This window comes from Molossus molossus, unplaced genomic scaffold (genome assembly GCF_014108415.1).
Source record: "Molossus molossus isolate mMolMol1 unplaced genomic scaffold, mMolMol1.p scaffold_m16_p_1, whole genome shotgun sequence".
Classification (NCBI taxonomy): domain Eukaryota; kingdom Metazoa; phylum Chordata; class Mammalia; order Chiroptera; family Molossidae; genus Molossus; species Molossus molossus.
In genome coordinates this window covers 1,299,490-1,326,625 of record NW_023425344.1, presented here as the reverse complement: position 1 = coordinate 1,326,625, position 27,136 = coordinate 1,299,490, and the positions used below count along the sequence as shown (strand labels likewise).

The 27,136-nt window shown below is 58.5% G+C and overlaps 1 protein-coding gene across 2 annotated transcripts in view; it reads left to right on the top strand.

Annotated features, from left to right (window-relative positions):
- Window positions 1-681: 681 nt before the first annotated feature.
- Window positions 682-27,136, top strand: part of ZFYVE28 (zinc finger FYVE-type containing 28) — a 43,920-nt gene continuing 17,465 nt past the window's right edge. Inside the window, exons 1-8 of one of the 2 annotated variants that reach the window (XM_036273896.1) lie at window positions 683-761; window positions 4,499-4,636; window positions 5,254-5,456; window positions 7,190-7,279; window positions 9,906-9,995; window positions 15,232-15,333; window positions 16,619-17,783; window positions 26,022-26,033. In XM_036273896.1, the coding sequence (XP_036129789.1) occupies window positions 4,529-4,636; window positions 5,254-5,456; window positions 7,190-7,279; window positions 9,906-9,995; window positions 15,232-15,333; window positions 16,619-17,783; window positions 26,022-26,033 (1,770 nt within the window). In that variant the 5' untranslated portion in view covers window positions 683-761; window positions 4,499-4,528. Of the gene's footprint in view, window positions 762-4,498; window positions 4,637-5,253; window positions 5,457-7,189; window positions 7,280-9,905; window positions 9,996-15,231; window positions 15,334-16,618; window positions 17,784-26,021; window positions 26,034-27,136 lie in introns of both variants that reach the window. The other variant, XM_036273903.1, reaches the window with a different exon arrangement.

Below are 27,136 nucleotides of genomic sequence, written 5' to 3'. Positions count from 1 at the left end.
CTCCTGGCACGTGGGCGTGGCCCCCCGCTGTGCAGCCTCAGAGCAGACTTGGCCTCCCGAGGTGCCACTACCCAGTGCCCAAGATTCAGTCCTGTCCTGCTCGCTGGGCCAGATGTGTCCGGGGGCTCTGCATCACCCACCTGATTTCAGTCATAGCACAACGTCTGCCATGGGACCGTCCCCCACCCTACACCACCCCCACCGCTGTGGGCTGGATGGACCCCAGGGGGCTGTGGTGACTGGGGCTAACTCCTGAGCCCGGGTCAGGATCTGTGTTGGTCAGGTGGATGATGGCCACCTGGATCTCTCTCCCTGAGCCCCTTAGCTGTGGGTTGTCCCTCCCCAGGGGCTGTGGGGACTTGCCACTTGGCTTCCCTATGGGACATTGTCCTCCGGGGCCCTGCAGCCTCGGGTGACCTCGGAGAAGCCGGCACAGCCCTGTGGTCTTAAAGCAGAGGGCCTCACGGGTGTGTCAGGGACGACAAGCAGAGCCGACGGGAGAGCCAACACTGCCCGGTGGCAGGGCCCTGGGCACGGCCACCACTCAGCCCGGGAGCAGGCCACCCCGGGTGCCCATCCGCCGCCTGCCTGGCTCATGCCCGCTGTGCCTGTCTCCCCAGAGGGCGGACCCGCAGCTGCTCGCCCAGTTCTACTACGCCGACGAGGAGCTGAACCAGGTGGCCGCCGAGCTGGACAGCCTGGACGGGCGGAAGGACCCGCAGCGGTGCGCGCTGCTCGTCAGCCAGTTCCGCTCCTGCCAGGTGAGCGCGCGGGGCCGTGCCGGGGCGCTGCGTGCCGGGGGGGACCTGGATGGCGAGCCAGCAGCCAGCCACCCTTTCTGGGGTGCTCGCGTCCTTTGTGACGATTTCCATCTGGTGTCATTTTCCTTTTGCCCAAAAGCCTTCCTTCAGCATTTCCTGTCACGCAGGTTTACTGGTCGTGACTCCCTTCAGCCTCTGCCTGCTGACAGAGTGCTTGCCTTCGATTCTGAGGCACGTGCTTGCTCGGCTCACGATGACACGTTGTCACCCGCTTCCCCCCTGGGCACCGTCTCACTGGCGTTGTCTCCAGCCAGAAGCGTGACGTCATCCTTGTCCCTGTTCCCCGTGGGGAGCGTGTCTTTTTCTCTTTCGCTACTTGTAAGGTTTTCTCTTTTTATTAGTTTCGATCAGTTTGACCATGCTATAATTTGGTGTATGGTCTCTGTGTTTCCCATGCTTAGGGTTCCCTGGACTTCTTGCATCTGTGAATTTACTTACTTACTTACTTATTTATTTATTTATTTTTATCCTCACCCGAGGACATTTTTCCATTTTTTGTTCAGGCAGAGTGGGAGGGAGAGAGAGGAACAGAGAGAGAGAGAGAGAGAAACATCGACGTGAAAGGGACACATCGAGTGGCCGCCACCCGCATGACCGACCAGGGCCGGGGACAAACTGCAACCGAGGTACGCGCCCTTAGCGGGAACCGAACCCGGGTCTCTCAGGACCGCAGGCTGACACGCTCTAACCGCTGAACTAAACCGGCCAGGGCTAATTTTTTATTTATTGATTTTAGCGAGAGGGAGAAAAGAGAGAGAGAGAGAGAGAGAGAGAGATATTTGTCGTTCCACTTATTACGCATTCATTGGTTGTATGTACCCTGACTAGGGATCAAACCCGCAACCTCGGTGTATCACGATGATGCTCTAACTGAGCTACCTGACAAAGGCTTGCACCTGTGAGTTCTCAGTGAATTTGGAAAAAAAATGGCCCTCATTCCTTCAAATATGTTATTCTGTCCCCTTCCTCCTCCTTTGGGGTCTTGAATTATATGTGTATCTGACATCTTGAAGTTGTCCTATAGCTCACTGATGATCTTTTCTGTTACTTTATTTTGTCTCTGATTCATTCGGAGAGTTTCAACTGCTTCGTCTTCAGGTTCATTGTTCTTTTCTTCTGAAATGTCTAATCTGAAGTTCATCCCACCCAGTGTATTTTTTTCATCTCAGACATTGTCATTGTTATCATCTCTAGATTGGCTTAGGTCCTTTTTATTTCTTCATTGTCTCTATGTAACTTCCTGCACATGTGAGTGTCAGTTAGCACTGCGGTCTCGGTGTGTCGTCTGCTCATCCCAGTGTCTGCGGCAGGTCTCGGTCCATTTGACTGGCTGCTCTCCTTTGATCACGTGTCATGTCGTCTTAATTCGTTGCAGGCCTGCTAATTTCCACTGGATGCCTGACACTGAATTGCTGGAAGCCCGATGTTTGTCTTTCTTTAAACCTTTTGAGCTTTGTTTTGTGCTTCAGTTTGGTTACATAGACAGTTTGAACTTTTAGGATCCTGTTTCCTAATCTGTTAGGCAGGATCGGAGGTGTGTTCAGGGTGCGAATGATTGTCCTGCACTACGAAGACAGATACTCGGGTCCTCTAGCTGTGCTTGTCTCCTGTCCCCGCTCCAGGAGAGCGCTGGCCCCTGCTCCCTCGAGTCCTTCCGTTCCATTGCCTGGGCCTCATGGTGGTCAGTCCCTGCTGACATCTCAGGCCCCTGATCTCAAGGGTTGTCCTGGGGCAGTGCTCTCTTCTCTGGTACTCTGTCCTCTGGAAGCTAGCTGCCTCGGTTTCCCTGGACTCTCAGCTCTGTCTCTTCAACCAGGACATTTTCAGGGGTAGCCCCCCCCCCCCGCTTGTTCTCTCCTCTCGGAGATCACTTGTTGCCTGACATCTAGTGTCTTGCAGACCGTGTTTTATTTATTTTATCACTGTTGTTGTTGGAGGGGTTGGGGATTGAACCTGCAGCCCAGGTACATGCCCTCGACTGGAATCAAATCCACGACTCTTTGGTCTGCGGGCTGTCACTCTAACCGCTGAGCCAAACCGGCCAGGGCCACCCCACTTCTTTATCCACTCGTCTACGATGGGCAGCTTGGTTGCCTCCATGTCTTGGCTGTTGGAGATAATGCTGCAGTGAACATGGGGTGCTTATATCTTTTCCATTAGCGTTTTGCTTTCTGGAGCCCTGGCTCCCCAAGAGCTGGCGTGTGCTGAGTGGTAACTGCTGTTCCTGCCATTGTTTATCCATCACTGTGTTAAATCAGGAGAAGGGGAACCTTCCCACCCAGAAACCTTTTAAAAAGAACCCACACTAGTACCCCTGCCTTGGGTTCAGTTTGGTCTCGTGCTTTGCAGGCCAACGTGCTCCGTGCGGTCGGAGCCTCTTCCAGCCTTGGTGCGTTCCTTTGTGTCTCGAAAGGCCGCGCTCCCGCGTGGTGACTGCTCACATCTGCTTCCGCAGAAAAATGGAAGGAGCCTCGGAGGCGGGGGGCGGGGGGGATGCACAGTTTAACTTTGCTGAGGGCGAGAGTGTCCGTTGGCCTGACCTTTCTGGACAGCAATCTGGCGGATTGTAATCAGAGCAAGTGAGTGCCATTCACACTCTTGACCTTGTAATGCCATTTACAGAAGTGAGGGGACCCTCAGGTATAGCCTCAAACTCAGTGTCACGCACCACGGCAGTGGGGAAGAGTTGGACACATCACGGGTGTCCAGCAGGGGAGGACGCAGGGAGTTAAGGGACGGCCAGGCGCTTGAGTCTTGCGGCTGCTGCCACAGGGTAGATTGGTGAAGAGCATCACATGTCCCAGCAGCAGTGGCAGCCGCAGAGCACAGACCCGTAGCGGGCACGCAGGACGAGCTCAGCTGGCTGAGCAGGCCTTCGGGGATGTGCCCGCCCCCCTGCTCTCCCCCAGGGCACCCGTGTCTCTGCTTCCCCCCTGTCCCCGGCGTTCCTGCAGGAAATGAGCATTACATTTATCTTTGACAAAGGAAAAAAACCTCCAAAATAAATGTCAACGTCCCTGTAATTCTGCAGAATGAATGGCAGTTGTTTGAAGAAAAGGACAATTTTAAAGAAGAGAATGGAATGTAATTTAAGATGTCATGAAAACAGGCGCATTGCCCTTTATACACAGAGTGCTCAAGATAGTCTGCACCCTTTGTGTTTTGAACAGGAGGAAAGATGTAAAATACTTTTGAAGAGTCTTTAAAACAAATTACCATTATTGGGCTTGCCATGAGCCAGGACGGAGCCACGAGTTTTTCAGATTTGAACCACGAGTTTTTCAGATTTGAGCTCAAATGGTGCTCCCGGCAGCCAGAAATCACGATGTCCCTTTGACAGCCGGCCAGGGATCGGAGAGGCTAAGCGGCCTGTCCCAGGTTGCACAGCCAGCGTGAGGCTGTTCAGGGCCTCTGTGTCCCTGAAGGAGGCGGTGCCTCTTCGCTGCTGGTTGATTGACAGGTTGCCGTGATTGATCTGCTGAGACAGGTTGAGAGCTTTGCCCAGGTGCCCTGCCTGCGGAAAGTCTGAGCCCCTGGCTCCCACGATCTCTGATGCCAGAACTGTGGCACCTGCATGGCCGGTGGGCATGTGCAGCTGCACCGTCTCATGAGCTGTTACTTTGTTACCTGTCTGCCAAGGCTGCAGCCACATTGTAGCGTCTTCCCTCCGGTTTCAGGACAACGTGTTAAACATCATCAACCAGATCATGGATGCGTGCATCCCACAGGACCGCGCCCCCAGGGACTTCTGCGCCAAGTTCCCCGAGGAGATCCGGCACGACAACCTGGCCGGCCAGCTGTGGTTTGGCGCCGAGGTAGTGGCGTCCACCTGGTCCAGGGCCACGGCGCTGGCATTGTTTACTCGCTTATCCTTGAGCCCTGGTCTGCCCTGGACTGTGGCCCTGAGTGTGGCATCTGGGTTGCTCCTGTGGGCTGGGGGGGAGGGGACAGGTGTCACATGACCGGGGGCTCAGGCATCCCTCCCCTCCTGCCTGCCTCTGGGTCCTGGCCACAGTGAGAACATTTGTGGTCTCTGCCATTACTGTCTGGACCTAAGAGAAACCCGGGCTGGGTGCCCACATCTTTGAAATGCCTGCCCCAGAGGGAACAGAGGGGACTATGAGGCAGGGGTGCCCAGGAGAGAGGACTTGGGGGAGGCATCTTGGGGATGATGGCCACACCCCAGCCTGGCCACCACCACCCTTCAGCCTTCCTGTCCATGTGTGCCCAGCTTTGGGGACCACAGTCCTCTCCTGGGGGTGTGGGTGTTGGTTGACCATGCTGGAGCTCCTGCTCTGTGCTGGCTGAAGGAGCTGGGGTGGGTGTCACTGGGCCTGGGATGGGCGGAGGCTGGGAGGGCCCCATGGTGACCCAGCGCGATGTGGTGACCCCTGAGAGCTGGCCACCACTGAGCAGCTTCCTCTGCCCACAGTGCCTGGCTGCCGGCTCCATCATCATGAACCGGGAGCTGGAGAGCATGGCCATGCGCCCGCTGGCCAAGGAGCTGACCCGCAGCCTGGAGGAGGTGCGGGGTGCCCTCCGCGACCAGGCACTGCGTGACCTCAACACCTACACGGAGAAGATGAGGGAGGCGCTGAGGCACTTCGACGTCCTGTTTGCCGAGTTTGAGCTGAGGTGACCTTGAGGGCCACCTGCGTGTGCCCTAGGCATGGGGGGCATGGCCTTGGCTTTCTGGGGATAGGGTATGCCAGCTCTGCAGGGCTTTTCTGATATTTCCAGCTAGAAAATTCTGCAGAGGGAGGAGCCGTGGCCGGTCAGGGCCGTCTGCAGGTGTAGTAACCCCTGGGGCACACGGCGTGGGGCTGTGGGGGTGGGCTGGGGCACCTCCAGTGGGGGGAGATGCGCCTTGAAGACAAGGGACGGTGCCCCAGGGATAAAGGAGGCCCCAGGTGTGCACCCCACTCACCACCACCTCCCCTGCCGGGCACAGCTCAGTGGTAAAGCCCCGGGAGGGTCCTGCAGGTTAAAGTCACTGTGGTGCCACCAGGAGCCTGAGTCTGCGTCAGTCTGCCACCGCTCCCCTGCCCCCTCTGACCTCCCTGCGCCACCTTCCAGCCTGAGCCTGCACTCACCCTGTCATTGGTCCCCAGCTGCCCCTCGCCCACCAGTTCATCTGCTCACCCCACAGTCACCTGACGTGGGCTCTGTGTGCTCAGATCTGGGGCACAGTATAAGCAAGAGGAAGCGACCGCTGCTCTTGGGGCCCATTGGGACACCCAGCTCCATGGGATGGGGGGCACCGCCCACATCAGGGGAGTCCAAGGATCAGCCGGCCCCTCTGCACCCCACCCCCACACGCTCCTGCGCTGGCACCACCAGCAAGCTCTGAGCGTCCACCCGCCCTGTGCTCATCCCCCTTCTCCCCATGCTTGTCCCCCACTCCCCGGAGAGCTGCCGCTCCTTCAGAAGGCGGAGCCTGCCCCCTCTGCACGGGTGTGTCCCCAGTGCCCCCAGCCCACACACAGGCCTCTGTGGGGAAGGGATCAGGAAAGCCCGATCGACGGGGGGCAGGCACGCTGCGAGCACCCGCACACACAGAGACCCCCGTGGTTGTCCTGGTTAAAGGAAATCGTCCACCTCGTAGCCTGTTGGCTTCCGGAAGGAAACCCACCCAGACGTTAAAGGGGTCCTCTCTAGAAAAGGGAAAAAATTTTATCTTCTTATCATCTCAAGATTTTCCAAACCACCTTTCATAACAAGAAAAAATTAGAGTTAGTGATTTATTATTATTTTTTAAGTCAAATTTTTTTTTTCTTTGTTGATTCTAGAGAGAGAGAAAGGGAGAGGGAGAGAGAGATAGAAACATAAATGAGAGAGAACATCGACTGGCCGCCTCCTGCATGCCCTGGGGACCGGGCCCACAACCTGGGCATGTGCCCTGACCGGGAAATGAACTGGTGACCTCTTGGCGCAGGGTTGACGCTCCACCATGGAGCCACACCGGGCGGGCTAGAGTTAGTGATGTAGAAGGAAAGAAAGATCTCCTCCTCACCTTCTCACACCCACTCGCACACGTGCCCGGTGCGGCTCCGCGGCCCAGATGCCTGTGGCGGGCTCGGCCTCGCTCGCCCGCCTGTGTGTTTCCCTCGCTCCTTCGTCTGTTCGCTGGCCCACTGTCAGGGCTAGTGCCCAGGCAGCGACAGTCACAGAGGTGGGCAGTGGCAGCCCCGGGCGATCAGGGCTGGGGCAGGGCTGGGCTCGGAGGCGCTGGAGAGGCCTGACCCTGGGAGCAGCTGGGGTTGGCCTGGTGGCCGTGCGGGCAGCTGTGGACACGGGTGAGCGGAGGCAGTCCAGTCTGGTTTCCTCTGAGGCCCCGAGGGCAGCACTCACTGGCTCTGTATTTGCAGCTACGTCTCGGCCATGGTGCCCGTGAAGTCCCCAAGGGAGTACTACGTGCAGCAGGAGGTCATCGTGCTGTTCTGCGAGACGGTGGAGAGGTGAGGGGCCTCTGGTCCCACGGCCCGGCCGGCTCCAGGCCTGTCACGGGGAAGCCCCACAGGAAGGCAACACGTCCTTCCCCTCCCTTGTCCTGTTCCCTGGGGTGGGCTACCCCGAGAGGCCCCTGCTGGCCTTGTTCCTCAGCACCCCCCCCCACCCGCCATTCTCTTCTCTGGGCCGAGGGCAGATCCTGCAGCTGCAGTTCATGTGGCAGAAAATTCCCGAGATAGAGGACAGAGCTGCAGAGGCTCGGCTTGGAGGAGCTGGACTTCCTCACCTCCTCCGAGTCCTCAACTCCTCACCTCCACTGAGTCCTCACCTCCTCACCTTCTCCGAGTCCTCACCTCCTCACCTGCTCCGAGTCCTCACCTCCTCACCTCCTCCGAGTCCTCACCTCCTCACCTCCACTGAGTCCTCACCTCCTCACCTCCTCTGAGTCCTCACCTCCTCTGAGTCCTCACCTCCTCTGAGTCCTCACCTCCTCACCTTCTCCGAGTCCTCACCTCCTCACCTGCTCCGAGTCCTCACCTCCTCACCTCCTCCGAGTCCTCACCTCCTCACCTCCACTGAGTCCTCACCTCCTCTGAGTCCTCACCTCCTCTGAGTCCTCACCTCCTCACCTCCTCTGAGTCCTCACCTCCTCTGAGTCCTCACCTCCTCTGAGTCCTCACCTCCTCACCTCCTCTGAGTCCTCACCTCCTCTGAGTCCTCACCTCCTCACCTGCTCCGAGTCCTCACCTCCTCACCTCCTCCGAGTCCTCACCTCCTCACCTCCACTGAGTCCTCACCTCCACTGAGTCCTCACCTCCTCTGAGTCCTCACCTCCTCACCTCCACTGAGTCCTCACCTCCTCTGAGTCCTCACCTCCTCACCTGCTCCGAGTCCTCACCTCCTCACCTCCTCCGAGTCCTCACCTCCTCACCTCCACTGAGTCCTCACCTCCTCACCTCCTCTGAGTCCTCACCTCCTCTGAGTCCTCACCTCCTCACCTCCTCTGAGTCCTCACCTCCTCTGAGTCCTCACCTCCTCACCTGCTCCGAGTCCTCACCTCCTCACCTCCTCCGAGTCCTCACCTCCTCACCTCCACTGAGTCCTCACCTCCACTGAGTCCTCACCTCCTCTGAGTCCTCACCTCCTCACCTCCACTGAGTCCTCACCTCCTCTGATCCTCACCTCCTCACCTCTCCGAGTCCTCACCTCCTCACCTCCTCCGAGTCCTCACCTCCTCACCTCCACTGAGTCCTCACCTCCACTGAGTCCTCACCTCCTCTGAGTCCTCACCTCCTCACCTCCACTGAGTCCTCACCTCCTCACTCGAGTCCTCACCTCCTCACCTGCTCCGAGTCCTCACTCTCCTCACCTCCTCCGAGTCCTCACCTCCTCACCTCCACTGATCCTCACCTCCTCTGATCCTCACCTCCTCACCTGCTCCGATCCTCACCTCCTCACCTCCTCCGAGTCCTCACCTCCTCACCTCCACTGAGTCCTCACCTCCACTGAGTCCTCACCTCCTCTGAGTCCTCACCTCCTCACCTCCTCTGAGTCCTCACCTCCTCACCTCCACTGAGTCCTCACCTCCTCTGAGTCCTCACCTCCTCACCTCCTCCGAGTCCTCACCTCCTCACCTCCTCTGAGTTCTCACCTCCTCACCTCCACTGAGTCCTCACCTCCTCACCTCCTCTGATCTCACCTCCTCTGAGTCCTCACCTCCTCACCTCCTCTGATCTCACCTCCTCACCTCCTCTGATCTCACCTCCTCACCTCCTCTGATCTCACCTCCTCTGAGTCCTCACCTCCTCACCTCTCATCTCTCTCACCTCCTCACCCCCTCACCTTCATACTCCTCACTCGTCCCTCCTCATCTCCCCACCTGCTCTCCTCCTCACCTCCACAGGTCAGAAACCTTGCTGGGGTTCGGGTCTGCTGAACGAGGTTTTGGGGGTAAATCACCAGTATTCTCATCATGCCTTGTTCATGCCTTGAAGTCAGATTTTCTGAATGAACTTTGGGACTGAGATTTAACCTAGAGTGTTCTTTGCATTTGACTGAAACAGTGGTGTTAGGTTAGTTTTGAGATTGCCTAACGTCACCTCTTAAGTGTGTTAGTTTTTAAAGACGGAGTATCCGTGTTTATGTAACGAGAGATGTTTCAAATCACCAGAACACAAGATGACAGAGGACGCTCTGACTTGCACCCTGGTGCCCGCTCTCAGGGTGTGAGAAAGCCCCTGCGTCTGCCGGGGTGGGACTGGCCAGGAGAGTGTCTCGGTCCCAGGGGCCACTTGTTTGGGGTGTTTGTTCCCCGTTTCTTGCCACCCCCCCCAAGTTGTCCAGTCCCCAGAGCCCGCGCCCGGATTAGCTCTCCTACTAGACCTCGTGGCTCCTTTCAGCCCCCCTCCCATGCTCATCCCCAACCTGCCCAGAGCTGGGATCAGGCAGGGCAGCCGAGGGCAGCACGGGCCACCTGTGCCTGCAGTGGGGGGGCTCAGGACACGCGCGTCATACTCCTGTCTGCGGTGATGGACTCGGGTGAGCTTGACGGGCTGCCTTCTCAACCCGTCTGACCCGGGACACGGCTGGGGGACCAGACCCCACCCCGCCTCACTGTCCCTCTTCCTTGTTCAGGGCCCTGGACTTCGGGTACCTGACCCAGGACATGATTGACGACTATGAGCCGGCCCTCATGTTCACCATCCCCAGGTTGGCCATCGTGTGGTGAGTGTCCCCCTCGCCTGGACGACCCTTTTGCAGACACCTGGCAGGGCCGTCTAGTCTGATGACCCCTCTTGGGCGCTGATAAGTGGCACTCACAGCCCTGAGGAGTGGCGGTGTCCCTGCCCAGCACTGTCCTCAGGAAGTCCTGCTGGCACCTCTCCGCACGGGGAGCATGTGCCCCTCGGTGAGGCCCACCCTAAGTGGCACTGACACCTGACATCCCCGCCGGACAGGTGGCTCGGGGAGGAGGACCCCGCACCCTGCAGGGCCGCGCGGTGCCCGGAGCTGAGTGGCCCGCAGGGGCCGTGGGAGGCGGCGCCTGCCTCCGAGGAGGCTGTGATGGGCTCGCTTGGAACCTTCTCAGGTGGGCAAGGAGGGGACCCCTGTTAGGCTGGAGACCAGGTGCGCTGCTGCTGGCCTGGCTGAGGGGAAAAGCCTGGGTAGGGAGCACACCTGGCAAGAGCAGGGGGGCTCAGGGTTCAGTCTTGGGGGCTGGGGAGCTCAAAGATGTCAGGGCAGCAGTGGGTTAGGCCTTAAATACACTGAGGCAGGAAGCGCTCGGCCACTTGCTGAGCATCTGAGACCCTGGGTGTCCTGGGCCCGGTCTGCTGCCGCCGCCACACCTTGACCCCCAGAGGTCAGCCGTCCCCCCTGGCAGGGGAGGAACTTTGGGGTGGGTGGTCACTAGGTGTAGGAAGAGGAGTGGGCCGTGGGGACCTGGATGGGAGGGCGGATGGCATGCAGGCGTGGAGCTGGGCCGAGAGCAGGGGACACATGCTACCTGGAGATGCGGACATCAGGAAAATGTTCCTGCGGGGTCCCTGCGGGAACCCTTCTCATGGGACATGGGTGCAGTGGCGGGAGTGGTTGGGAGCTGTAGCCATGCAGCAGGCAGGGGGTCACTGGCACAGAGGGGTTCCCATCACAGGAGGAGGGGCAGCCAGCAGGGTCAACCCTGCCCTGGGCCGGCCAGAACCACCTCTGCAGCCTGAGACTCTGGACAGTGAAATGCCAAGGAGACCCGTTGTGTCCTGGGCAGGACAAGGACTTCAATGCAGAGAGGGGCCTTGGCTAAAGACCTGGATCCATGGGGTGGGTGGAGCTGGACTGAGCTCCACCCTCAGGACAAATGGGTCCAGCCTCATCCCCCACACTTGTGGCCTCCCCTGGGCATGGTCCCCCAGCTGCCTTCCAGGAGGTCTCCAGGGGTTTCCACGCCCACCCCAGCCTGCCCAGCCCCATCCCGTTTACTGTCCGCTGTCCTGGGGTCTTCTCCCCAAGTTCATGAGCCGAGAAAAGCCAGGACATTGTCACGTCGAGGGGCGGTGGTGCTTTGAGTCATCATAATTGCCAGGAGTTGACGATTTCCTCTACGTAAGTGTGTGGGAGGTGAAGGCTGGACGTGCCCAGCAGACCTGGGGTGAAGTGCCCCGTAGACGGCGGCTCGCATGGGGCCACAAGGTTGGTCACGTCGTTTTCCTTCGTGGCAACTGGCTCTCTAAGGCCAAACTCATTTTGAAGAAAATGAGTATTTTTGGTTCTTTGTTTAAAAAAAAAAAACAGTAAAGCCCTGCCCGGTTTGGCTTAGTGGTTGCAACATCAGCCCGTGGACCAATGAGTCATGGGTTCGATTCCAGTCAAGGACACGTACCTCGGTTGCGGTTCGTCCTCGGCCCTCATCGGGTTGTGCGGGAGGCAGCCAGTCGATGTGGCTCTATGACATCGATGTTTCTCTCTGTCTCTTTCTCTCTTTCTCCCTCCCACTCGATCTGATGATAAATAGAAAAATATCCTCAGGTGAGGAATAATAAAAAGACAAAAACAAACAAACAAACAAACCAGTTTAAGTCAGGATTGACGGGGTCAGGGGTCTGTGAGCACCGGCGTCCCTGCCCCCTGGTCCAGGCCACGCGCCTTCTAGGTCCCCTGGCGAGCACAGCACGCGTTCTCAGCCACTCGGCCTGCATGGCGGGTGTCATCACGCCGGTGGTCTGGGCGGATTTCCTGCGCTGACCCTGCCCGCTCGGCACAGCCCAGTGCCACCATGGCCTCTGCTGCCCACTGGCGTCGAGCCCGACTGTGGGCCAGACGGTGTCCTGGGTCTCGGACACACCGTCTCAGGGGAACATGACACTTTCAGGCAGCACCTGTTTTAAAATAAAAGTGAAGCATCAAAGAGCCAACACTGTTTGTGGATTTTCGTACCCAAGTCTGTGGCGCGTGTGTCTGCAGCGGTTTATGATCTTCCTCCTCGTCTTTGCTGTCGGCCGAGCTGGGTGGCCGCAGGACAGTTCTCACCGAGCAGGCCCCCTGCACCGTCCCGGACCCCCTGCTGGCACCTGAGCTCCTGCCCCTCTTCTATCCCTCAGTCAGCGGTCAGGGCCCTAGTCCTGGGAGGTGGGGTCCCATCGGATTCAGGTTGGAGGGGCCTGGAGCGGGGTGGAGGTCACTGCAAAGGGAGGCCGGGCTCTGAGCTGTAAAGGGGGAGCAGGTGACAGTCCGGCTGCCTGGAGGGGCAGCAGGAGCGCAGGCCAGAGTCCAGAGCAGAGCGTGGTCCCGTCCAGCATGGGGACGCGTGCCAGCGAGAAAGCCCTCTGGCTCCACCTCCAGACTCGCAGGGGATGCTGGGAAGCAGGCCTCTGACCCCGGAGCCAGGCTGCAGTCGAAATTCCCCTTCCTCCCAGAAGGAGCCGCCCCATTTGGGGACACTCACCAGGTCTCTGCAGGACCCACAGCCCAGCCCTGCCAGCGGCTCCCTCTCATCCCTCATTGGCCACCAGGCGAGACAGGCTGAGGCCCTGCCGCCCAGCTGTGGCCCAGGACTCGGTTCTACCCTCACCCAGCTGGGCTGATGCCTGCTCACCCTGCCAGGTGCCTGACCCGGTGACGCCCAGGAGGGAGGTGCACAGGCCGGAAGGACAGCAGTTGCCCTGAGTGCAGGGACCCTCTGGGGTGGACAAGAACAGCATGAGGGAGAGGCCCCAGGGCGCTCAAAGAAACTCCCAGAACTGGCGGGGCGGAGCCACAGCGGGGGGGGGGGGGGGGCGGGGGGCACTCCAGGCGGGCTGCGTGTGCAAAGGGCTGAGAGCAGCTCAGCGGGCGCAGGCGCGAGAGGGGGGGTTCACAGGCAGTCCTCGAGATGTAGGTGTCCTGGGACCCCCAGGTGGCACCCAGGGAGCTCCCACAGCAAAGGGGAAGGCAGGGGAGCTGGAAGGGGTGCCGGAGCTGGGGGCGGAGTGTCTGCTGCCCCCTCCTTCCCCAGCCCCTGCCTCCAGGAGCTCCAGCCTCTTCCCGCCGGGAAGGAAAATGCTAGGAGATGCTCAGTGCACGTGCCCCCTGCCAGGCCCACAGGGGTCAGGGTGCCTCCAGAGTGACTGGCCCGTCCGACGTTGCTGTCGGTCCTGCTTCTCGGCAGAACTGACAACGTGGGAATCTCCAGGCTGCGATCTGGCCGTGGACCAGGTTTGACCCCAGAGGCGTGAGCCACGCGCGGAGAAAGGGCGAACTCAGACGCATCACAGGGAGAGTGCGCACCCACGGGCGTTGTCAAGAAAGAGAGAAGATGAGCACGGGGCGCGGTGGTGTCCCCCACGTGGGGATGTGGCCACTGGAGCCGCACCTGGGCCTCCTCGCCGCCCCCGTGGGCCCCACCCTCCCCGGGACCCCGGAGCCGGTCAATCCCCCTTCTTTTTGCACAGGAAACCCAGTCGTCTTTAAGGAAAAGGCCCTTTCATTCCGTTTCGCATGTCACTGTTCCTCACTGCGCTGGGTGTGGTCCAGAACTAACAGGGACCCCCTGCTGGGTGGGGACGACTGGACCCATGTGGTGGTCAGATCCCGTTCGTTTGCAGAGCGGGGTGCCCTGCTGGCAGGTGACTGGGTCTGGGCACCTGAGATGTGCCCAGGCTGAGCTGACTGGGCCCCCGGGATGGGTCTTCTCTCGGAGAGATGGGTCTGGATGTGGGTGGCACATGCTTGAGCTGGGCACGGGGCAGACGTGGCTCTACTACAACGTCAGGTGGCATCTGAGCAGTCAGGTGGGGAGCTGGGTCCCCGTCAGGGGGGAGTGGCTTTCAGGGAGCGAGCACAGACGCCTGGGGGAGAGGGTCCTGCCTGGGCCCACGGGAGGCTGCCTCTGGTCTTGAAGGGGGATGGAGTGTGGGCCAGACCTCTGGGAGGGACAGGTGGGCTGGGGACCCCTGAAAAGGCAGGGGGAGCTCAAAGCACACAGCTCCTCGTGGGCAGCCTTGAGGGGTTCAGGGGTGAGCCAGCCGGAGGGCTGGGACTGGATTGTCATAACCTGTGTGGGCCGGGAGCGAGGCGAGGCCTTGGCCGGTGTGGGTTAGACTCAGGGCAGCACCTGGACTGCAGGGGGCAGTCGGGGGGGATGAGACCAGAGGTCTGAGAGTCCTGTGGGCGGCAGCCGGGGATAACCTGGGAGCACCGCTGAGAAAAGTCTTGCCTGTCTGTGCAGAGTGTCCCTGAGATGCTCATCTCTGACCACACTGGGACCCAGACAGGGCCGCGCTGTGGAGGCTCGGGGACCCATGGGGCGGGAGGGCCGGGGCGGGGCTTCTGTCCTCGCCAGCATCGCGGAGGCCGTTTCTGCCCCAGCGGGACTGTGCCTTTGACTTCTTCTTGCTTGTGGTGGGTGGTTTCTGGTCTCGTTCTCAAAAACTCTGCTTTGGTTCAGTTAAAGCAAATCCCGGCCCAGCCAGTGTGGCTCAGTGGTTGAGCGTCGACGCTGCACCAAGAGGTCGCCGGTTCGATTCCCAGTCAGGGCACATGCCCAGGTTGTGGGCCAGATCCCCAGTGGGGGGCGTGCAGGAGGCGGCCAGTCAATGTTCTCTCTCATCAGTGTTTCTCTCTCTCTCTCATCAATGTTTCTCTCTCTCTCTCTCTCTTCCCCCCTTCCTCTCTCTTTCTAAAACCAATAAAGAAAAACATTAAAAAAAAAAAAGCAAGTCCAGGTTTCTGTTTTCCGGAGGCAGAGCTCAGGGACAGACCTGGGGCTGATGGGTGCGGGTACAGTGGCGACACGTCCGCACGCCTGTGGTCCCTCGAGTGACCGCGATGAAAACACGCTGCAGCCTGATGACATGCCCATCGCCCGCCCCAAACTCCTTCATGAGGCCACGTGGGCGAGCGTGTGCCGGGCCGAGCGAGGCCCAGGGCTGCCGGGCGCCCCAGCGGCCGCGGCGCCTGAACCAGGCTGGCTTTTGTGTGTTCACTGCAGCGGCCTCGTGGTCTACGCGGACGGACCCCTGAACTTGGACCGCAAGGCGGAAGACATGTCTGAGCTGTTCCGGCCCTTCCACACGTTGCTGCGGAAAATAAGGTGGGGTGATGGAGGACGGGGGGCTGACGTCGGCGTCCCCCAGCCCTCTGTTCTGGGGGTCGGGGGGGCAGTTACGAGACCCTTCTGCTCACCGGGGGCTGGAGCTTTGGTCTTGATCTCGGTGGTTGGTTGATGACGTCAGAGACCCTTTGATTTTTTTTATGTTTCAATTCCTCACCGGAGGATATTTTTCTATTTATCATTAGATAGAGTGGGAGGGAGGGGGAGAGAGAGAGAGAGAGAGAGAGAGAGAGACAGGAACATCGATGGGAAAGAGCCACATCAACTGGTTGCCTCCCACACGACCCCAACCAGGGCCGGGAACGAACCACAACCGAGGCACATGCCCTTGACCAGAATCGAACCCGCGACTCATTGGTTCGTGGGCCGATGCTCTAACCACTGCGCCAAACCGGCCAGGGCAAATCAGAGACCCTTTGTAGCTCTGTGCCCGTCATTCCCCATGGGACCAGGTTCTTTGTCCCTGGCCAGACGCATGGAGACCTTCCTGGGGGCCCCGCACCAGCCCTCTGCTGTGTCTCAGGGCCCTGTGCGGATGGAGCCTGGTTCACAGGACAGGCCATGGAGTGGGCGGAGAGTCGCCAGCCGTGCGGTTCTGAGAGGTGCTCTGTTCCGTGGGCTCCTTCTGGGTCGGCCCTGGAGTGTGGGACTTGGATGCCAGGCTGGCCCACGCTCCTCCCAGCACAGAGCACCTGCTCACCCCGCCAAGGTCACTCGAGCTTCTGGTCTCTGGTTCAATGCCCCTTCCTCCAGGAAGTCTCCCCAGACTAAGCCAGGTGCCCTCTATTTCCCTTGGTGTCGTTGTCATCATTGTAATTCAGTCATCACTGGTGTAAATATTGATCTTCTGCCTCGTCCAGTGCAACCTCCCACAGGCAGGAGCCATGCCCGTCTCCCTGGGCATGCCCAGTGCCTGGCACACACACAGGGTTCAGTAATCATTGTGGGACAAACACAAGACGGTCTAGATGGAAGCCAACACCCTTTTTCACTCCTAGATGTTTCTACTAATGCAGTTACCGCATCCCTGAGGACTGGTCTTTCTTGTTTTCAGTGAGTGGGTTCAGAACCTCCCTTGTTAAGAAGGAAACCTCCCCTCTGGAGCAGGGCTCACTTCCTGCGGAGGAAACGTGTGTGAACCAACCTCGCGTGGTCGGTGCCGCACTGCCCCCTGCTGGCGCAGGCTCGGGGCACTGTGTCCGCTCGCGGTGGGCCGGTGGGCCGTGTGGCCTTGGCCCTTCACTCCTGTGCTTGCCCCTCACAGGGATCTGCTGCGGACCCTGACGGAGGACGAGCTGCACACTCTGGAGCGGAACCTCTGCATTTCCCAGGACGTGGAGTTCCCCATCCGGGCAGACGTGCCGGGGCCCCCTGCCATGGCACCCGCCTTCCCCAGCCCCCTGCCCTCGGAGGAGCTGCTCTCGGCCACTGAGGCCAAGAACCCGGAGGCGGAGCTGGCCTGCTCCATGCAGTATGACGACCAGGAGCTGGAGCAGCTCACCCGCATGGTGCACCGGGCCGGGGACGAGATGTCCTCCCTGCTGTCTCCGCCCAGCGCCTGCCAGTCCCCCGCACGCAGGCTGGGCACCGAGGGCAGCCCCCGGGGGCAGGCCTCCCCCGGCAGTGGGCTGCTGCAGCCGGGCAGCGACCAGGAGGAGGAGGGACGGGTGTTCTTCATGGACGACGTGGAGGGGGCAGCAGAGGCCCCAGGCAGCCCATCTGTGTGGACAGGCAGCACCCCGGCTGACCAGGAGGGTGGGCAGGGCAGGGAGGCAGGGGTCCGAATGCCCGACACCCCGCAGGAAGAGGGAGACTTGAGCAATAACAACAACATCCAGGACCCAGATAGCAAGGTGTGGGCGGTGGGCCCCAACTCCTGCAGCTGCCTGGACTCGCAGCTGCACCTGGACGGCTGGGAGGTGACGGTGGACGATGCTGAGACAGCCGAGCTGATTGCCCACCGGACGGGGGGCATGAAGCTCTCGGCGACGGTCATCTTCAATCCCAAGTCACCCGCTCCCCTGGACGGTTCCGTCTCTGCTCAGGAAGCCTCTGGGAACGATGCGTCCCCATCGGAGCCCGTGGCTGAGGGGACGGAGGGCAGCTCCCACAAACTGAGTGCCGTGGCCACCAACTGCCTCCTTAACTCCTGCGTGTGCTGTGGGGGCTGTGGGGGCGGCAGGGAGGACGCGGCCGAGCGTCTGCGGGACAAGTGCAGCCCGGGTGGCGTCATCAGCGCCTCCTACGCGGGCTCGGGTTCGGCCAAGGGCAGGGCCGAGAGACTGGAGGAGGCTCGGCCTGCCCCGGAGGCGCTGCCCGCGGGCACCCCGGCCCCTCTGCCCTCAGAAGACACCCCCAACAGGCAGGAGCCCAAAGCTCCTGCTCCCAACAAGTGCCTGGCACCCACCTCAGGGCCCCTGGCGGACACAGCGGACAGGCCACATGAGCAAGAGGAGCCTGAGGCTGCCCAGCAAGAGGACGGGCAGCCCTCGGGGGCCGGGGAGGGGAGTCGGAGCCCGTCGGGCCCCAGGTAAGAGCCTCTGGCCACGGGACTCGTCCTCTGACTTTGCACCTGGGGCGTGCTGTTGGCCTTGGGGCCTCTCAGGTGTGTGGTGTGTCGCGGTGGGGGCGTCGTGGGGTATCGATGCTGCAGGCGGTCACGCGGCTCCTGTCAGGACCTCCTGGGCCGAGGGGAGGCATCGAGCCCAAAACTGTCCCCAGTGGGCCCCTACGGTGCCGGCACCTCTCAGGTGGTGGCTCAGCGTCAAGCACTTGGCCTGCCCCCTTCTGCCGCAGTGGCCCGTCCTGGCCCTGGTGTGACCCGTGCGTGGGTGGCATGGCTTTGTCTTGCTGACCACCTGGCACCCACCTGACCACAGGGCCACTCGGCTCCCGTGGACTGCACAGACCTCAGCAATGGGTTCAGAGCCCTGGGCGCCTCAGGTCCCGAGACCACCCTTGGGCAGATTCTCGGGCACTGCCCTCCTCCCCGGGTGCTCCTCTCTCCCCTAGAGGTCCTGACCAGGGGAGGTGAGCCCCTGGCCCCTGTGCATCTCCTTAGACTTCGAGCTTCTCTCAGTTTCATTGCTCCCACACCCCACTTTCCTGGAATGAGGCAGATTCAGCCAGCCAGTGCCCGCTCAGTCCTTGACATCGGGCAGAGTGCGGGGCTCAGCCATTGTATGGTCCCCACCGGTGGTCCTTTCGCCAGGGCCCTGCCTTTCCGGGCTCCCACCCGGGCCTCGGCCACGTCAAGGAGGTGGGGAGGGGTGGGGAAGGGAGGCTGCTCAGTCTGGATACCCGGCAAGGCCCCCTGCCAGGCTGGGCACAGAGGGTGGTCAACGGGGTCAGGCCCGGGAGGGATCTTCACACCAGGGGGAAGAGATCTCTGGGTGCAAGGCAGGCATTGCTGGGCTGTGCAGCCTCTGCCTCCTCCTGTTTGGCCTTGTCCTCCCAGAATGTGTGCGAGGAGCTGGCTAGGACCCTGTGCAAGTTGGGGCCTCTCCTCTCTCCTCCCATGAAAGCTCCCATGTTTGCGGCCTGGTCCACACAGCCTTTGTGCCACGGCCGCCTTTCCTGGTGGGGTCTGCAGTCACTCCCCACCCCTCGCCAGCCCCTCGCACCCGCTAATCTATTTTCTGGCTGCACAGAGTGGCCTGTTCTGGACATGTCATATAGAAAGAATCACACAATGTGTGACTTTTGGTGTCTGGCATCCTACTGAGCTCATCTATGTCGTAGCAAACACCGGCCCCACCTTCCTTTTCATGGCTGAGTAATATTCCGTGTAAGGTGGACCACGTTTTGTTCACCCATCAGTCTGTCGAGGCCTGTGCGTGTGTGCACGTGGGTGTGCATGTGCTGGTCCCACCTTCTGGCAGTTGGTAACGGTGCTGCTGTGGACATCTGGGGACAGGTTTTTGTGTGGTCATGTTTCCACTTCTTTGGTGTTTACATCCAGGAATTGCTGGGTCACTGGTTGAGATTTCTGAGGTGCCGTCGCCTGTTTCCCGCCGTCCTGCCTGAGGGTTCATTTCTCCACATCCTCACCAACACCTGTGATCCTTATAAGACATTTTGAAGTTTTCTGTAGAGCACTCCCACTGGAACTCACCTAAACCGCTCTGCCTGAGGTCAGGCGCAGCTCACCCCCAGGAGGTGCTTCTGTTCCCTGCAGCATTTGATGTGTGGGCACGGCATGGGCCCTGGGTCTCGCTGATACTCCGGGGAAACGTCTGTGTGGTTCCTCATCGGGTCTACAGAGTGAGACATAACCGGAGAATTCTGTCCCTTCACCTCTTTCTCACCCTCTCTTAAAGTAACGGTTTTAAATTTTCATAGCTTCTCTTTCAATTTTAAAAATAGAAGCAGTGATGCACATGCACCCACATGCACACACACACACCCACATGCACGCATACGCACCCACATGCACGCACACACCCACATGCATGCACACACCCACATGCATGCACACACATCCACAAGCACGCACACACATGCTTTTCCCTCCTGTCCTTTGGCAAAGGACCTCGTCTTGCAAACACTCCTCTCTGCTGTGCTTTGCTGAGCTAGCTTGGAGGCCTCCCATGGTAATTTCTAGAGGTGTGAGATGCAAGCCTAGCCACATCTGGTGGAACAAGCTTTTGTCCACAGCCAACTGGACGGCTCCTTCCCCAGGGTCTCTGGCTCTGTGGCCCCGTCGATGGGTAAGTGCGTCGCTTTTCTGCAAGGCTGATGAGAAAATATTACACTTTTTTTGACGGGGTCTGTGGGTTTCCATTTTTTACCCGCACCCACTTTTTTTGCTGTGTGTTCAGGTGACAGCCAGTGGACACCTGCTCTGTCTGGATTCCTCTCCTGCTTTCCTGACACGTCCTGCTGTGGGCACTGCCTGTGCACGTCACGCCGTCAGCTGCCCAGGCCTCTTTGGCTTAGCACTCATGCTGAAGCCAAGCTGAGAAAGGAAAGAGAACCCCACGGGGCCTTGAGAGACACCTCCAGGATTTCTAGAAGGCGCAGCGGGTCTGAGGAAGGAGAAATGTGGCAGGTGGCCAGGCTCTCAGCACAGCCCTGTTTGGCTCAGGACCTTGGACAGCGGTTCCCGGGCCGGCACTGCCCCAGGGCAGCTGGGAATCAGTCAGCAGGTGGCGCTGTGCCATCCATGGGCCCGGCACACAGCACAGCATCAGTCACATCACAGGCTGGTTCCTGTGGCTGAAGGAGGCTCCAGAGACCCAGCTGGGACCAGGATGGGCGGCCTGACCTCACCGAGCCTGAAGAACACTGAGACAGAGGGGACCAAGCTGATCTGGTAAAACAGACAGGCACACACGTCACCAAAGCTCAAACGGCGAGATGCCTGGAGCCTGATTGGCTTTGTTAGGTTACCCACACCTGGCAGATGGACAGACTGGAGAGCCTGGTGTGTGCCTCAGCTTGGGGGGCCTGCGGCGTGCGCCTGTGCTGCCCGTGACATTGTGCTCACTGTCCTCGGAGTGATGAGCTGTCCCGATCTGACCCAGAGGCTCACCTCTCCAGCAGGTGCTCCTGCGGCCCCTGCGCTGCGTGGCCTGTGCTCACCAGCTCCTGGCCCGTGCACGAGGCAGACAGGACCAGCCTCAGACCCTGTGCCGCGCTCTGAGCCGGTGCCTCAGAGACCACGGGGCTGTGCCGGGGCTCTGCTTGCCCTAAGGACACACGGAGCATGTTTTCCACGTCAAGCAGGACAGGGCGCCCAGGTGGACGGGCGGGCTGCACAGGTCCTGGAGGAGGGTCCAGCCAGGAGAAGCCGCTCTGCGGCACTTCCCCAGGCCCAACCTTCAGCCCGCTGCCCGCAGCCAGTTCCACCAGTGCCCTGGCACTGGGCAGACCGGTTGGAACCTTGTGTCCTCAGCTTCTCGTTACTGCCTTCCTTTTCTTTCTTACCCCTTCAGAGCTCACAGATGAGCCTTTTTGGAAAAAGTTAGCGCTTTTTTTTTTTTTTTTCTTCACCCGAGGACATTTTTTCCATTTTTTTGTTCAGGTAGAGTGGGAGGGAGAGAGAGAGAAAAAAACATTGACATGAAAGGGACACATCGAGTGGCTGCCTCCCGCATGACCAGCCACGGCCGGGGACAAACTGCAACCGAGGTACATGCCCTTAGCGGGAACCGAACCCGGGTCTCTCGGGACCACAGGCCGACGCTCTAACCGCTGAGCCAAACCGGCCAGGGCAAGTTAGCTCTTTTTAAAAGTTTATTGTACCTGTTAGACTCACCTCACTATCCAGAACTTTCCATACTCAAAGCCAGCAGAATCGGCCACTTGTCTAGAAAACAGAAATTTGTCTGTCTCAAGTGCATCTGTCCTTTCTCTGGACTTTTACTGATGTGTTTCCAACCTTCTGCCTTCTTAAAAAAGAACACTGACTCTTATTAATCCTCACCCGAAGACATCTTCCCATTTATCTTCATATAGAATAGGAGGGAGGGAGAGAAAGAGAGAAATTGATGTGAAAGAGACACCAACTGGTTGCTTCCCACATGACCCCAACCAGGGGATGAACCACAACCGAGGTACGTGCCCTTGACCAGAATTGAACCCGTGACTCTTTGGTCAGCGGGCCAACGCTGTAACCACTGAGCCAAACCAGCTAGGGCAACACTGACTCTCTTTTTTCTGATTATAATGCGGTTTCCATTCACTGTGGAAACTTATAGAAACATAAACGAGAATGGAGAAAGGAAATAAAAACCATCCCAAATCCTGTGAGCAGTTTTTTATTTTTTTCACCGAATATTATTTTACAATTATTCCTCCACAAAGCTCTTTGAAAACACAGTTTTGGCCCTGGCCAGTTTGACTCAGAGGTTAGAGCATCGGCCTGTGGTCCAGAGAGACCCGGGTTCGGTTCCCGCTAAGGGCACGTACCTTAGTTGCAGTTTGTCCCCGGCCCTGGTTGGGTCGTGCCGGTGGCAGCCACTCGATGTGTCCCTTCACGTCGATGTTTCTCTCTCTCTCTCTTTTTCTCTCCCTCCCTTACACTCTATCTGAACAAAAAAACGGAGAAATGTCCTCGGTGGTCCGCCGGTGTGCGGAGGGAGTCACATTCCCGAGGCGCGGGTCTGCGGGTGCCACGTTCCTGACCGCGCTCCTGCGCCGCAACCGCATCCCCGGCTGGCAGAGGGTCGGGAAGCACCGCAGCCGCACACCGTGTCCTTCCACGCCCAGCGCAGCGGGGTCCGCCGCCTGGAGACCGAGGCGAGAACCACTACTGGCTGAGGGTGCCCTGGCTCAGCGCCGCGCAGGAGTCCGGCCACGCTGGGTGCGCAGGGCGGCCGCCTTCCAGGCCATCAAGGCCGCCCGCGAGGCCAGGTTCCCGCAGCACAGGCTGCTGGCCGACCAGCTCGGCCACCTCGACGTCACCAAGAAGTGGTCCTAGCCCGGGCTGCTGCCGCCTCCAGGGAAACCGGCACCGCCAGAGGAATGGGACCTACGAGGAGACTCGGCTGGGGGTGGTAAGCGCCGCCCGACATGCGGATAATGTGTTGTGGAATTGTACACCTGAAACCTGTGCAACTTTATTAACCAGTGTCACCCCAATAAATTCCATTGAAAAAGAATGTGACCCTTGGACCGGAGTCGTGAGCAGAGCGTTGGGAACATGGGCGCTTCAACCTCCAGCTTCCTTTCTGTTGTGTTTGTTTCTCCACTCGGGCGGTGACGTAAGATGTATTTGGGGTGAACCTGCAATAAAACTGCAAACTATGGTTTGCGATCTGTGTATATGATAGTTGATGGGGGTGAATTTGCTTACCTTCTCTCAAGAATAGCTGTTTAAACGTAAATTCAAACAATAAGCTTTGTCAAACATATTGCTAAAAATAGCATTTTCTTCTGGGATTTGCCACCACAGTGGACGTTTAAATGAAGTAAGATGTTTTTTATAGAAAGAAAGAAAGGAAGAAAGGAAGAAAGAGAAAGAAATCCTCGGGTGAGGATAAAAACAACAACAACGAAAACCCACGATTTTGATAGACTTCGACTCTGTCATAGGACATGTGCTAATTTGTTCTATACTTGCCCGCTTCATGTCTTCCGAGTTCAGTGAGCCTTGAGGTCTGCGCCCTTCTGGCTCTGTGCTTGGATTATATCCTTAGAACCAGCGCTGGGGACAGAGTGACCCCTGCAAAGCTGTGGAGGTGTGGCTCTGCCGCCCGCGGTGAGGGCGTCCTCGGGGGCCTGCGCCCCTGGCTGTGGAGGCTTTCCCAGCTTGAGAGCAGAAGCAGCTCCTCCCTTGTGCCCCCTGACTTCTGTGCGCTGAGCCCATCCGCGAAGCCCTGCTGTTCTCCGGCTGCTTTCTGTGATCTCCTGGCTGACCTCACGTCCCCCCACGCGCTGCGGGTTGCAGGTCGCTTCCCCTGCCCTTTGGTCTGACTTAGTGAGGTCTTTTGATTTTTTTTTTCCTTCATTGATTTGAGAGAGAGAGGAAAGGAGAGGGAGAGAGATAGAAACATTGATGAGAGGGAACATCGATCAGCCACCTCCTGCACGCCCCCCACTGGGGATCAGGCCCACAACCTGGGCATGTGCCCTGGCCGGGAATCGAACCGGCGACCTCTTGGTGCAGGGTCGACGCTCAACCAGTGAGTTACATGGGCCAGGAGAGACCCCTGGCTCTCTGCCCTCCGACTCCCCTGGCTGACCACGCACCTGCTGGCCCTCCTCCCCGGGCAGGAAACACGCCCCGCTCCTCCCACCCCCCTGTGCCTCCACCACTCTGCACCCTGACCCGTCGTGCTCAGCTTCGGGGGGCCAGGCTGTCTTGTCTTCTGAGACCATCTCCAGCATCAGATTGGGACTGCAGGGCAGAAGCCCCTGGCACATGAGAGGGCTACCCCAGCTCTGGTTTAGGGGCCTCCAGGCTGTCATTTCGGACAGAATGACAGAATGGTGGGAATCTGGAAGGGCTGTCCTTGGCACAGGCTTCTGAGCGTCGGCCCTCAACGGTGGTGTACTCTGGGCATGTGCTCTGCCTTCCAGAGCCTGCCTGTAGCAGAGTTGACATTGGGGACATCTCCAGGGGAACTTCTGGCTCTGGCACTTCCTTCCGTTTTGGGAGCACCTTCGAATGCAGTGGGAGGGCGGGCCCAGGGGACCAAGGGTGCCTGTGGCCTGGCTGTTTGACCTGGGGGTAGTCATGTACCTCCCTCCGCCTCCATTTTGTCATCTGCAAAATGGGCTACAGTCCCAGCTCCATGGTGTCTGGAGGGGACCCGAGTGCTCATGCGATTTTCTCATCTCATTCCCGGTCTTACCTTGTACAGGACCTCAATACTCACTGTCACTGTTTGCTGCTGTCACTCAGCCGTTGTTACATCATTACCTCTGTTACTCAGGATTGTCACTCACCATCACTACTACTGTAACTCAGGATTGTCACTCACCATCATCACCACTGTTACTCAGGATTGTTACTCACCATCATTACCGTCATTACTCAGGATTGTTACTCACCATCATTGCCATCATTACTCAGGATTGTTACTCACCATCATTACCATCATTACTCAGGATTGTTACTCACCATCATTACCACCTTTACTCAAGATTGTTACTCACCATCATTGCCACTGTTACTCAGGATTGTTACCATCATTACTCAGCATTTTTACCATTATTGCCACCTTTACTCAGGATTGTTACTCACCATCATTACCACTTTTACTCAGGATTGTTACTCACCATCATTACCACCTTTACTCAAGATTGTCACTCACCATCATTGCTACTGTTACTCAGGATTGTCACTCACCATCATTGCTACTGTTACTCAGGATTGGTACTCACCATCATTACCACCTTTACTCAGGATTGGTACTCACCATCATTGCCACTGTTACTCAGGATTGTTACCGTCATTACCATCATTACCCACCATCACTACCATCATTACTCAGGATTGTTACTCACCATCATTACCACCTTTACTCAGGATTGTTACTCACTGTCATTACCACAGTCACTCAGGATTGTTACTTGCTATCATTACCACTGTTACTCAGGCTTATTACTCGCTGTCATTACCACTGTTGCTCAGGATCATTACTCTCCATCATTTCTGTTGTTGCTCAGGATTGTTACTCACCGTCATTACCGCAATTACTCAGGATTATTACTCACCGTCATTAGCACCATTGCTCAGGATTGTTACTCACCATCACTACCACCTGTCATTACCACTGTTACTCAAGATTGTTGCTCCCCACATCCCTTGCTATCTTGCTTTCTCAGTCTTTACTTTACCTCCGAGGACAGGGCAGGGCAGGGTATTGCCTGAGCCCCTTGCTGACACCAGCCTCGCAGCCTCGGCGAGCAGAATAACTAAAGTCCACATCCTCAGAACCCTACGAGGGGCAGTGAGAACCCTGGAGGGCCAAGTGGAGTGTCCCCACACAGCAGGCACTCAGTAGGCAGGGGTCCCGGGGGTGGAAGCTGCCCTTCTCAGAGGGGCCTCACCAGTGTCTTTGTGACTAACTCACCGCCAGCTGCTGAGCTGGACAGGACAGGCCTAGCCTGGCTGGGGGCAGTGGTGACTACAGGGCGACTGCTGAGCCCTGGCGCCCAGGACAGCTCCATCCTGGCCCTTTGCCTCCCAGGCCTGCCACCCTCATGATCCCACCCAGCCCTCAGGCCTGGTTCCTTACTCAGCTCTCCCTGCAGCCTGGCGTCTCAGGCGGTCTCACCACCCCACCCTGCTGTCTGTCTTCACCACAGCTCACCGCAGAACTCTGTGGTCCCCCTTCCCTCCCCTTCCCATCTGTCCTTCAGCCAGGAAGGAACGAGCGCTGTCTTGAGATGGAGAGTGCCTGTGGGCTGGGCTGTGGGGCGGCTCCTTCACTGAGAGCGACTGAGGGGCTGCCTCCCGCAGGCGGTGACATTCCTGAGACCTGGAGGAGGTGAGCCCAGGGTGGCAGGGCCAAGGAGGCAGCCCGGGCAGAGGGCATGGGAGGCGAGCAGAAGAGCAGGTTGAGGGCAGGGATCCTAGACAGGTTTGCAGGGCAGGGGCCTGGCGGCACTTCTCTGAGAGGAGGGTGAGTGTCAGACAGGGACATGTAAGCACAGCCGTGACACTGGTGGTTCAATATTGGTTTAAACAGCTTCACGGAAGCAAGTTGGCCCACAGCACACTGCGCAGCTGGGAGCCCCAGTTCCTTCCCATCCCCGCAGCCCTTGGTAAGGTTGCTCCTCTTCTCCTTGCTGTTCTAAGCTGGGAAGGTGCCAGGTGGGCGCTCACACCTTCCTGTGCACTCACCTGTCACCGGCTGGGCCCTGGGTGGAGCATCCGTTCCCATCTTGTGCTGTTTCTTTCTGTTTGTTTCCTTAGGGAGTTTCGAGAGCTCTGGTTCTAGATACAGGTCCTTTCTCAGGTAATGCTTTGCAGACCTCATTTCCAGTCTGTGGCTTGTCCTCTCGCGGTGAGAGTGTCTGTGAAGAGCAGAAGTCCTGAATTTGGAGGAAGCCCAATTTATCCACTTCCTCTGTGGATTGTGATTTGGGTACCCTATCTAAGAACTATTTTTATAACCCAAAGTCACAAAGATATATTTCCCCTCTGTTTTCTTCCAGAAGCTTTATACGCTTAGGTCTATGATCCATTTTGAGTTCATTTATGGTGTGAGGTGTGGATCAGAGTTGAGTTCTGTTTTGCATAAGAAAAGACAACGATTCTGGCACCATTTGTTGAAAAAAGAGGATCCTTGCTCCACTAGATTGCTTTTGCATCTTTGTCAAAAGTCAT